We start from the raw sequence: 12,922 nt of genomic DNA on the forward strand, positions 1-12,922 counted from the left end.
CGGGTTCGGTTACACGTGATCTATGTAACATGTTGCCCAATTGTTTTGTATACTTTTTTATAACACACAATTCACTCTCTTTTGACCTTGCACCTCGAGAGGATTTTGCAGGTGAGTAATTATTGGGAACAACATAAAAATGGACACAAACGTATGCATTGTTACCAAGTTCCATTAGGTCTTGTGGATCAAGCATGCCCACAAAATTTGCTGAGACAATTAAAGAAATCCAAAACTTTGTATATCTGGTCTGCTTCTGCTTTGTCACATGTTTTTTATGGGGACTGCTTTGTCACATGTTAGTAGTGACTCCAAAGAGAAAACATATAAGTACTCATTTGGCGTCCTCTTTTGGTGGTAGACAAAAAATAGGCTTTAGCTCAACTGAAACTTCCTAATTGGAAGCTGACCTATGTTCCTTTATAGCTATGATAGTGGAACCTGACGTGCATTGTACGGTGGTATGAAAAACTACGTACAATCCTTATTTTCGGCTCCGTTACACATGATCTATGCAACACGTTGCCCGATTGTTTTGTATAATTGTTTTTTTTGCGGGGGGTTTTGTATGATTGTTTAATGCACAATTCAATCCCTTTTGACCTTGCACCTTGAGAGGATTGTTGTGGGTGGTCAATTCTTGGGAACAACAACAAAATGGACACAAATGAATGCATGTTACCAAGTTCCATTAGATATTGTGGATCAAGCATGCCCACAAAATTTGTTGAGACTATTAAAAAATTCAAAATTTTGTATATCTGGTCTGCTTCTGCTTTGTCACATGTTTTTTATGGGGACTGCTTTGTCACATGTTAGTAGTGACTCCAAAGAGAAAACATATAAGTACTCATTTGGCGTCCTCTTTTGGTGGTAGACAAAAAATAGGCTTTAGCTCAACTGAAACTTCCTAATTGGAAGCTGACCTATGTTCCTTTATAGCTATGATAGTGGAACCTGACGTGCATTGTACGGTGGTATGAAAAACTACGTACAATCCTTATTTTCGGCTCCGTTACACATGATCTATGCAACACGTTGCCCGATTGTTTTGTATAATTGTTTTTTTTGCGGGGGGTTTTGTATGATTGTTTAATGCACAATTCAATCCCTTTTGACCTTGCACCTTGAGAGGATTGTTGTGGGTGGTCAATTCTTGGGAACAACAACAAAATGGACACAAATGAATGCATGTTACCAAGTTCCATTAGATATTGTGGATCAAGCATGCCCACAAAATTTGTTGAGACTATTAAAAAATTCAAAATTTTGTATATCTGGTCTGCTTCTGCTTTGTCACATGTTTTTTTTATGGGGACTGCTTTGTCACATGTTAGTAGTGACTCCAAAGAGAAAACAGATAAGTACTCATTCGACGTCCTCTTTTGGTGGTAGACAAAAAATAGGCTTTGGCTCAGCTGAAACTTCCTAATTGGAAGCTGACCTATGTTCCTTTATAGCTATGATAGTGGAACCCGACGCGCGTTGTACGGTGGTATGAAAAACTAAAATCCTTATGTTCGGTAACATTACACATGATCTATGCAACACGTTGCCCAATTGTTTTGTATAATTGTTTTTTTGCAGGTTTTTTTTGTATGATTGTTTAATGCACAATTCAATCCCTTTTGACCTTGCACCTCGAGAGGATTGTTGCGAGTGGTCAATTCTTGGGAACAACATCAAAATGGACACAAATGAATGCATGGTTACCAAGTTCCATTAGGTATTGTGGATCAAGCATGCGCGCAAAATTTGCTACTTCTAGACTTCTAGTTTGTCACATTTTAGCAGTGACTCCAAAGAGAAAACAATCAAGTACTTATTAGCTTTCCTCTTTTGGTGGTAGACAACAAATATGGGCTTTAGCTCATCTTAAACTTCCTTATTAGAAGGCGGGCTATTGTTCCGTTATCGCTATGATAGTGGAACACAACGCGCGTTGTGCGATCCATGGTATGGAAAACAACAATCCTTCTTTTTTGGTCCGGTTACACATGATCTATGCAACATGTTTCATATATATAAAAGATTTGTTTTATGTCATTCTTCAAGCACAATTCAATCCCCCTTTACTAGATCCGGCACTTCAAAAGGGTATTTGCAAGAAAGCCATTGTTTGGCAGAACAACATCAAAATGGACACAAACGACGTATATAGATGTCCATTCCTCATGCATTTTGTAGATCATGCATGGCCAGAAAATTGACTTATGGATAGTATGAAAAAAAATCGAAATTTCATCTATGTGGTCTGTCGTTATTAATCTGAGGATCACAACTGGCATCGATCAACAAATGTTTGAGGCATCAAAATTAATTTAGACACACTACCGGATTACGACTAGCTGAACCTTCCTGATTGGTCGCTACCATGCGTCTCCGATCCACAAGCTGATGGACGCTGACGGTTTCGTCATATCGGCGCCGGGAGCCCAATGGACCAGGCGGCGAAATCACCAAAGTAACCGGCGTGCCTGGTCGAGGTCGGGGAGTTCTCCTCCTTGGCGTCGGCGCCGTCGAGGTGCGCGGCGACCGGGGCGCGGCAGACGGGGCAGGTGGGCGCGCGCGTGAGCAGCCAGCGGTCGACGCACTCCCGGTGGAAGCCGTGGCGGCACGCCGGGAGCACGCGCACCTCGTCCCCGGCCGCGTACTCCGCCAGGCACACGGCGCAGGCGTCGGCGTCCGCGCCCACTCCCTCGTCCGCCACGACCGCCTCGGGGCAGCCGCCGTCGCGCGGATGGTCCAGCAGGACGACCACCCGCACGGGGATCGCCTCGAGCGCGCGCTTGGTCGCCTCCCGCGGCGGCGCCGGGCCGTCGGCGTCGGCCCCGCCGGGCTCTTCCTGGCGGGCGGCGCGGAGGCAGGCGTAGAGCGTGCTGAGGGCGATGTAGGAGACGCTGGCGACGAAGAGCACGGTGGTGGTGATGCTGAGCACCCTCGCCAGGTGCGCCTGCTGCGCGTCCATGGACTGGTCAGGCGACACCGCCGCCGGCGGGGGCGCGGTCAGGAGGCGGCGAGTGGCCCAGCACCCGCCGCAAGGTCTTTGCATGGCGAATCGGCGATAGTAACTGGCGATCGGGCTGGCTAGCGGCTCCCTCGAGTCTAGGGTAGGCCGGGAGTAGTACCAGGTTGGTGTGGGGAGGCGCGTGAGGCCGACGCGTGCTTTTATGGCAAGTGATTGGTAGGGGATGTGGGGTGGCTAGCTGTACGTACGCGTGCGTGAATGGGTGCATGCAGCCGGTGGTGAGAGACAGCGCTCCGCGTGCATATCCGTGCGGCGCGACGCGGGGTCCGTCCGTCGGTCCGTGCCGCCCAACCAGAAACGGCGGCCAGCTGCGTTCGGGGTGTGGCAGGAGACGGCGGCGCACGCACAGCTAGAGCGTGCGTGGCAGTTTGCGTCCCGAGCGTTGCTACACGGACGACATTTCACGCACGATACATCGACGACACTGCATATCCCACCATCCATGCATCAGACCAAAGTGCACAAAGCTGTTGGATTAGGCATCGTGCATGTATCGCATCCATGAAGGAATGAAGTAGTTTCGTTGCGTCCCAGCGCGGTGCGGTGCGGTGGTGCCCGGGGACGGTGGGGAGATCCATCATATCGGTTGGGGGAGGAGGCGTACGAGACCGTCGTTTCGTTCGGGCGCGGCGCATGCACGCGCGCTGCCTTGGGACTGGGAGTGGTATTTTGGTTTCAAATATCTGCGGACGGCGCACGAGGGGAATGCGAGGGCTACGTAAGCCCTGGGCCTTGGGCCTTGGGAATGGTATTTTGGTAGTACTAGCGTGACGTACAGCATGACGAAGCAATTTCTTGAAGCTGTGTAGGTGTTCGTACATGATGGCGAATCGGGCTACAAGCGAATTTGGCATGCTAAACATGAGCGCGAAAATGTGTGTGCGTCAGCGAGAGCGAGCTTCAAGAAATTGTGAACGGTCTTATTAATATCCAAGTGTGTAACTCATAGGAATTAAGTTTCGCAACGGACCGAAATGGTCACTGGAAAGCTAGTTCATTTTTGTTTTCGCTTCCAAGGGGGCGAGGGCCGGGACTCGAATCCTCGCCCCGGCTTATAAAGTCGACAGATTTTACTAGAAATTTCATTCTCGCCGGCATTGACACGTAGAATGAGACTCTCTCTTTGTACTTGTCTGGGTGGCGTACAAGCAAATCTCGCGATTGTTTTCATTCCTTCATTTAGGTCTTGAAATTGTTAAATACTAGAAGATCAAGCACCGATCATGGATCAAATCAAATGTCGGATGAACTGTTCATTCTTTTCGTTGCACGTGAGATAAATTTATAAAGACATATTTCAAAATCGGTTTTTGGTCCCTTACATGTTAGCACCACGCTTTGCTTTCAGGTCTATATAGCATTTATTCTGTCTAAGTTGTTCTAGTTATAACTCCTTTATGATATATCAGCTGTGACCTAAAGTACTCGTGGAAGTTGTATGAAGCGTCTCATCCCTCTTACACAAAAGCCCGCTGGTATTTATTGATGTAGCGACCGATGTAGCAATCGTAGGTTTACAGGAGGGTTCGGTGGAGATAGCCAGCCGAACAGAATTACAGGGGACATATGGATAGAGATGAAACAAAACTTAAAAAGAAAAGATATTCTATCTACTCCCTACATTTGATACGTACACAAGATATTCAACACTCCCCCTTAATCACAACTCTACTAGGTTGAGATTATACCGAAACTCTTCAAAGCTTCTGGTAGGCAATGCTTTAGTGAAGCCATCTGCAAGCTGATCCTTCGAAGGAATAAACCTGATCTCCAACTATTTGTTTGCACTGGTCTTCTTATAATCTTGTATAGCACCATGATTCGCTTCCCGTTATCACGTATATAGCATTTACTCTTTCTAAGATTTTTCTAGTTATACCAATTGTGACCTCAAGCACAAACCACCATTGGCATTTCAAAAAAACCTTATTTTTTGATCAAATTGTTCTATAGATGATAGATTCATGCTTCGAGTTCAAGATACATGGTTGGCGAAATTTCTCCTTTTCCTACTTTCAAAGATTCGATCGAGCCTTTCTCTCTAGTATCTTTTTACAAGAAAAAATTCATTGGATATAGAGGATTCTATCACATTTATAGGTCTTGATTGTTTTTTTTCAAATGAATAAATCCAATAAGTTTACTTTATGGAAGAAAATACCTTCGTTTGTTGACACTTGTGATATGCACGCATGCACCTAATCCTATGTTTTTCACACGTAAACATGGGCGCACAAAATGGGTGTCTGGAGACTGAGCTCTAGGAATTTGTGAACGGAATAGTCGTCGGAAAGCAGATCCATGTTCTGGTGGAAAAGACACTTTCTCGATTTAAGACTCCGCTTTTGTCGGGATGAGTCACTTGAACCCTCGCAACTTATAAAGTCGATGGCCTTTTATTTTACTAGAAATTTATTGTTGCCAGTGTTGACATGTAGAATGGGACTCTCTCTTTTTCCTTGTCTTGGTGATCCAGAAGCAGATCTCACGACAGTGTTCATTCCATTATTTAGGTCTTGAACTTACAAAGTACTAGAAGATCATTTGATTGAGCATCATAGAAGAATTTGATTGACGCCTAACTTAGACTTATCTATAATACCTAAATAGCTCATCTCCACTATCGTATTTCTCTTGACATGCAGCCTATCCACCTTAGTAGCATTGCCACATCATCAATTACTCTTAATTATTTTGATCGTGCAGCTCACCATGTCCTCATTCTTTTACAAAAAAAAAAAACCGTGTGATTCGGCTCTCTGGAAACCGAAGAGGCCTCTTTGGTCTTCCGTAACCGAAGGGCAAGTGTACTAACCGATAAAAAGAAGCCCGACAAAAGCCCATTGCTCCATCTCTTTGCATCTCTTACTGTTCCCCATACATCGCAGCAGACAGGGTGGCGTTTCGTCGTAAACCACCTCCCAATCTCACCACCGGGAACATTGAATGATGTGATACAATCAATCCTTGAACAAGTTGAAATTCGCCCATGCATCAATGCACATATGAATGATGCCTATGTACTCACGAATCACGCCCCAGATGCGAATGGAGAGGCGGCATTTGAAAAGAATGGGGACAACAATTCCTCGCCACTTTATGTCTTGATAGATGCATGTCGCCAATTGTGTTTTTCTTTCTTTTGACAAGTGTCAAGCTAGATCATGAGATCGATCCGTCAACAATGGAACTCGAAAGTTGAGGTTGTACCCGCCGACGACATCCAACCATAAGAATAATTAAATAAACTAAACAGTTCAGTCAAATTATTGTACTAGCTAGCTGCTCAAAAAGTGGACGACCACCTCGAGTAATTGGAGTGGTGTGGCTGGTGCACTGTGCATGAACCGGGGTTATTACATGTGTATGCAGTATCCTACTAGAAATCATACTATTTGGAACTTTTTACAGGAAATTACTTGTATTACTCACGTAGAGATTTATACATTGTTTAAGGACCTCATCAGGTCAGAATTTCTGTCATAAGCTGCCAGTAAATAGCTTACAAAGATTTTGACTTCGTCGTGTGTGAGTTATAGAAAATTTTCGTTGTGTCATGAACAATTGAATCTCACCAACGATGAAGCTATCCCAGTTGAAACTGATCGTGCATCAAATTAAAAGAGCTGGCTGCTAGGAAGTGGTATATGCCATGCATGTAGGCATGTGCATGTGTGCGCGTGGTGAGAGACCATTCACTGCAAAGCAATTAAGCATTTGCATGGTCATGTATTCATTCACAGTTCTGCGCATCTGCAAAGAAATTAGGCATCCCGCTGCATTGCCAAAGAGGGTATGGGTGCTTTTATGCTTTGGTAGATGCATGTCATCAATGGTGTTTTTCCTTCTTTTGAAAAGGGTCCAGTTGAACCGTGTGTAGATATTTGGTCGAGCATAAGTTGATGAATGGGCTCCTCAAAGACCTAATCGCTGGCTATCCGAGTGTCAAAAACCAAAAAATCCAGTCAAATCATCGTGCTAGCTAGCTAGCTGATCGAAATGTGGATGAGCCACGGCCAGTCGTTGGAGTGTGGTGCATGCATGCATGTGCGCGTGCTGAATTCATTCACGTTTTTGCACACCTGCAAAGATATTAGGCGTGGCACTGCATTGCCAAAGAGGGTATAGGGGCAACTTCCCGAGACCGTCACATGCTTCCCTGCTTACATGCCGCACCAGACTGTGTGTGTGTGTGTGTGTGTGTGCAGGTCAGGCTGCGGCCGCTCGACACGCAGTGGGTTTTGGGGCGGCCCCACGTTGCTTTGCCTCTCTCTTTCGCTGGTGCGGTGCCCTCGGCCACTTAAACTCCCCCCCCCCCCCCCCCCCCCCCCTTTGTCTCAAAACAACAAACTTAAACTCCCCCCCTCCACCACTAGCTAGCTCTGTAGTTGCAGCTCGAGCACCTTGAGAGGGAAGCACACCAAGCTAACAAGCTAGGAAGAAACTCCCTTGCATCCGACCAGCGTGACGTGACGGTGAGTCCCCTCCATCTCTGGCCATCTTGCTAATGTCTTCTTCGTCTTCTTCTTTCTTCTTCTTCTTCTTCTTCTTCTTCTTCTTCTTCTTCTTCTTCTTTCATGTCGAATAGGGACATGAAATTAGAGAAGAGGAACTAACCATAACCATACGTTAATTGTTGCTGATCTCGTCCTACTCCTACCTAGTAGCTTGGATCTCCATGGACGGCACGACGCCTCATCATCTGCTGCCTCCGAGCGAGGCCAAAAAGGAGATCCGGGATGACGTCCCACTGGTCTGCGCATGGGCTCTCATCAACGCCTTCAGCATCGTCTGCGGCGCAGCAAGCGGATACATAGCCGCCTACCTCCATGTCTCGTGCAGCCAGGTACCTACCTACCCGTGCCCCTCGGAACTCGGATGCTTTTGCTTGACATTATTGCCATGCCACCGATCCATCATGCGCCAAGCTGGTATGGTGTTCCTCTTCCTCTGCAGTCCTCCTTCATTCTGCCGTGCATCCAGCTGACGGACGCGGCGAAAGCCAGGCTAATCGCCCTCTTCATCGGGATGCTGTGCTGCGCCACATCCCAGGCGGCCGCGGCCGCGCCGGCGCTGCTGCTCCCACGCCGCCGTCGCTGGGCCCGCCGTGCCCTCGCCTACCTCGCGCTCGCGGTCACCATCCTCTTCCATTGCATGTACGCCAGTTTAGTCTGGATCCTCCTCGCCGCCGACCCAGGACACATGTCCGGCAGGATCTACTACACCGTGATCATCTGCTTCATGGTGGTGTGCGACCTCCTGAGCTGCGTGGCCCTCCTCCTGGAGGTGATGGGGCGGCGCAAGCAGTGCGTAGCCTAGCCTGTGACTTCAGCTAGCTGCAACTGATCATGTTCGTGGATCAGCTCATGAGGTACCGATCTGTGAGAACGTAATTCTAGGGAATAACGTAGATTATGCATTAACTCTACTGTGACGATTGATGGAGTAGTGCCGTAGTATTCGTGAATCTAGCTAGTACCTGGTGTAGTGTTAATGGGAAACACTTACTATCTGTAGTTAATTTCTCCATTTGGGCTATATATGCTGGCTATATAATTAGACTGGGTGGATTGTGTGGTTATGTTTGATGTATTAATTCCGGCTTTTCTCTATGTGATCGTCAGACATGAGGTATATATATATATGCTTAAATTGATGTTGCAGTGTAATTTGATGCTGCTGAAATCGTTGCAGTGTGTAATTCCATGCGCACATGTTGTTCTGGTGTTAAAAATTGATTTTCATTCATTCCGGCAACCGCTAACGTATCCTCTAGGCTGGGCTGCGTGCCGGTGCTCTCGGCTGAGATTGAGTGACCCCTGTCCCGACCCATGTGACCATAGCTTGGAATGCCCTCCTGCAAACTAAGGTCCTTTTTGATGCATGCCCATTTTTCGTTTGGAATATCCACACCCCGATAGTGAAACTTGACTTACTTGTATGAGCGGTTTCACCGCGCCTAGACGCAACAATCCTCCTTGAACATTTGAAAATTATGTTTTTTGGGTCTGATCACCGAGTTGAATATTTGAGTCACGAGTTAAGCAACCATCTAAAGAGTTGTGGAATTGTTCCACAACTTACACCTACCGGAACACCTGAAACTACTGGGGTTTCCGGAAGATATAATTGAACTTTATTGAATACTAGTAAGATGCCCATGCGCTGCATACAACATCGAAATGCATTGATCCGGGTCATTTCATGTTTAACAATTATCGATAGGTTTCTTCGAATATTCATTCTTCTCTAGAGCTCACAATCATCCGGGTGAATAGTAAATGTAGGGAAAATAGATAAAAAATAATAATATCTTTTGCAAACAAAAGCGTTCAAGTGTGCAACCTGCATCCAAAACTTCATGAAGAAATAACACTTTTTGTGCTTTGCAAAAAATGATCTTCAAAAAAAAAATTGAGTATCGATTTTGTTTATTTTTTCTAGACAGCCATGAATGTAACTCAGGATGACTTGGAAGGGGGCAGAGGAGATGGCGAGGAGGAGGGGGTCGTGGGGGTGGTCGGCAATGTGGCCTAAGCGAAGGCATGAAGGCGTTGGGGGCAGACGACACCAAGAGCGGCGGCCTCTCCAGATCCTTCTTATTTTTTCATGAGATGGCTAGATGAGGTGAGAGGCGGGGGGTTATCTACAAACGAGGAGTGAAGTGCGCGGGTCTTTTTGCAAAACTGGCATAGTTTGTCTCAGATGCGTTGGATGTAAATAGAACGGTTGTAAATGAATAATGGCAGCCACACCATCATCACCAACTCAGCTTTTTATAGGAGTAGATATGGTTTGATCAAGAGAGAAGTTAATTTAATCTTGAACTCATGCCCTAATTTAAGTTGCAACTCCCAACTTCAAAACCAGTTAGTACACAACCCTAAACTTTCAACACCATTCAGTTTACCCCCAAAGATGCTTGGAGGGTTCCAGGGTGGTTTTGTGTAACGTGGCATCTAGGTTGACTAGTTAGTACACAACTCCAACGCGCTAGTACACGTGTTGTTCTGGTGCTAAAAATTGGTTTTCATTCATTCCGGCAACCGCTAGCGTATCCTCCAGAGGCTGGGCTGCGTGCGGGTGGATGCTCTCAGCTGAGATTGAGTGACCCATGTCCTGACCCGTGTGACCATAGCTTGGAATGCCCTCCTGCAAAGTAAGAGCAACTTCAACGCGTCGATCCAAAAGGACGGCACTTATGTTGGAAATATGCCCTAGAGGCAATAATAAATAGGTTATTATTATATTTCCTTGTTCATGATAATCGTTTATTATCCATGCTAGAAGTGTATTGATAGGAAACTCAGATACATATGTGGATACATAGACAACACCATGTCCCTAGTAAGCCTCTAGTTGACTAGCTCGTTGATCAATAGATGGTTACGGTTTCCTGACCATGGACATTGGATGTCGTTGATAACGGGATCACATCATTAGGAGAATGATGTGATGGACAAGACCCAATCCTAAGCCTAGCACAAGATCGTGTAGTTCGTTTGCTCAGAGCTTTTCTAATGTCAAGTATCATTTCCTTAGACCATGAGATTGTGCAACTCCCGGATACCGTAGGAATGCTTTGGGTGTACCAAACGTCACAACGTAACTGGGTGGCTATAAAGGTGCACTACAGGTATCTCCGAAAGTGTCTGTTGGGTTGGCACGAATCGAGACTGGGATTTGTCACTCCGTGTAAACGGAGAGGTATCTCTGGGCCCACTCGGTAGGACATCATCATAATGTGCACAATGTGACCAAGGAGTTGATCACGGGATGATGTGAGTTACGGAACGAGTAAAGAGACTTGCCGGTAACGAGATTGAACAAGGTATAGGGATACCGACGATCGAATCTCGGGCAAGTAACATATCGATAGACAAAGGGAATTGCATACGGGATTGATTGAATCCCCGACATCGTGGTTCATCCGATGAGATCATCGTGGAACATGTGGGAGCCAACATGGGTATCCAGATCCCGCTGTTGGTTATTGACCGGAGAACGTCTCGGTCATGTCTGCATGGTTCCCGAACCCGTAGGGTCTACACACTTAAGGTTCGATGACGCTAGGGTTATAGGGAAAGTATGTACGTGGTTACCGAATGTTGTTCGGAGTCCCGGATGAGATCCCGGACGTCACGAGGAGTTCCGGAATGGTCCGGAGGTAAAGATTTATATATGGGAAGTCCTGTTTTGGTCACCGGAAAAGTTTCGGGTGTTATCGGTAATGTACCGGGACCACCGGGAGGGTCCCGGGGGTCCACCAAGTGGGGCCACCAGCCCTAGAAGGCTGCGTGGGCCAAGTGTGGGAGGGGACCAGCCCCAGGTGGGCTGGTGCGCCCCCCCCCCACCAAGGCCCAAGGCGCATGGGAGAGTGGGAGGGGGCAAACCCCTGGTCCAGATGGGCCTTAGGGCCCATCTAGTGGGGCGCCCCCCCCCCTCTCCTCCCCTTGGCCGCCCCCCTTGATGGGATCTAGGGCTGGCCGCCAGCCCTTGGGGTAGAAACCCTAGAGGGGGCGCAGCCCCCTCCCCCCTATATATAGTTGAGGTTTGGGGCTGCCCAAGACATGAGAACGTCTCTCTTTCGGCGCAGCCCTACCCATCTCCCTCCTCCTCCTCTCCCGTGGTGCTTGGCGAAGCCCTGCGGGATTGCCACGCTCCTCCACCACCACCACGCCGCCGTGCTGCTGCTGGACGGAGTCTTCCCCAACCTCTCCCTCTCTCCTTGCTGGATCAAGGCGTGGGAGACGTCACCGGGCTGCACGTGTGTTGAACGCGGAGGCACCGTTCTTCGGTGCTTAGATCGGAATCAACCGCGATCTGAATCGCTACGAGTACGACTCCCTCATCCGCGTTCTTGCAACGCTTCCGCATCGCGATCTACAAGGGTATGTAGATGCACTCCCCTTCCCTTCGTTGCTAGAGTACTCCATAGATTGATCTTGGTGATGCGTAGAAAATTTTGAATTTCTGCTACGTTCACCAACAGTGGCATCATGAGCTAGGTCTATGCATAGTTTCTATGCACGAGTAGAACACAAAGTAGTTGTGGGCGTCGATTTTGTCAATTTACTTGCCGTTACTAGTCTTATCTTGATTCGGCGGCATCGTGGGATGAAGCGGCCCGGACCGACCTTACACGTACTCTTACGTGAGACAGGTTCCACCGACTGACATGTACTAGTTGCATAAGGTGGCTAGCGGGTGTCTGTCTCTCCCACTTTAGTCGGATCGGATTCGATGAAAAGGGTCCTTATGAAGGGTAAATAGAAATTGGCATATCACGTTGTGGTTTTACGTAGGTAAGAAACGTTCTTGCTAGAAACCTATACAAGCCACGTAAAAACTTGCAACAACAATTAGAGGACGTCTAACTTGTTTTTGCAGCATGTGCTATGTGATGTGATATGGCCAGAAGATGTGATGAATGATATATGTGATGTATGAGATTGATCATATTCTTGTAATAGGAATCACGACTTGCATGTCGATGAGTATGACAACCGGCAGGAGCCATAGGAGTTGTCTTTATTTTTTGTATGACCTGCGTGTCATTGAATAACGCCATGTAAATTACTTTACTTTATTGCTAAGCGCGTTAGCCATAGAAGTAGAAGTAATCGTTGGCGTGACAACTTCATGAAGACACAATGATGGAGATCATGGTGTCATGCCGGTGACAAAGATGATCATGGTTCCCCGAAGATGGAGATCAAAGGAGCAAAATGATATTGGCCATATCATGTCACTATTTGATTGCATGTGATGTTTATCATGTTATGCATCTTATTTGCTTAGAACGACGGTAGTAAGTAAGATGATCCCTTATAATAATTTCAAGAAAGTGTTCCCCCTAACTGTGCACCGTTGCGAAGGTTCGTTGTTTCGAAG

The 12,922-nt window shown here is 47.0% G+C and overlaps 2 protein-coding genes across 2 annotated transcripts; one reads left to right on the forward strand and one right to left on the reverse strand.

Annotated features, from left to right (window-relative positions):
• Nucleotides 1-2,239: 2,239 nt before the first annotated feature.
• Nucleotides 2,240-3,106, reverse strand: LOC109740723 (probable E3 ubiquitin-protein ligase ATL44). Its single transcript, XM_020299775.4, has one exon. It carries the CDS (start codon nt 3,050-3,052, stop codon nt 2,417-2,419), a length of 636 nt encoding a protein of 211 aa, XP_020155364.2. The 5' UTR covers nt 3,053-3,106; the 3' UTR covers nt 2,240-2,416.
• Nucleotides 3,107-7,394: 4,288 nt separating this feature from the next.
• Nucleotides 7,395-8,675, forward strand: LOC109775593 (uncharacterized). The gene is made up of 3 exons (XM_045228180.2): nt 7,395-7,503; nt 7,696-7,874; nt 7,985-8,675. Exons 2-3 carry the CDS (start codon nt 7,707-7,709, stop codon nt 8,345-8,347), a joined length of 531 nt encoding a protein of 176 aa, XP_045084115.1. The 5' UTR covers nt 7,395-7,503; nt 7,696-7,706; the 3' UTR covers nt 8,348-8,675.
• The last annotated feature ends 4,247 nt before the right edge of the window (nt 8,676-12,922 follow it).

This window comes from Aegilops tauschii, chromosome 5 (assembly GCF_002575655.3).
Source record: "Aegilops tauschii subsp. strangulata cultivar AL8/78 chromosome 5, Aet v6.0, whole genome shotgun sequence".
Lineage (NCBI taxonomy): Eukaryota > Viridiplantae > Streptophyta > Magnoliopsida > Poales > Poaceae > Aegilops > Aegilops tauschii.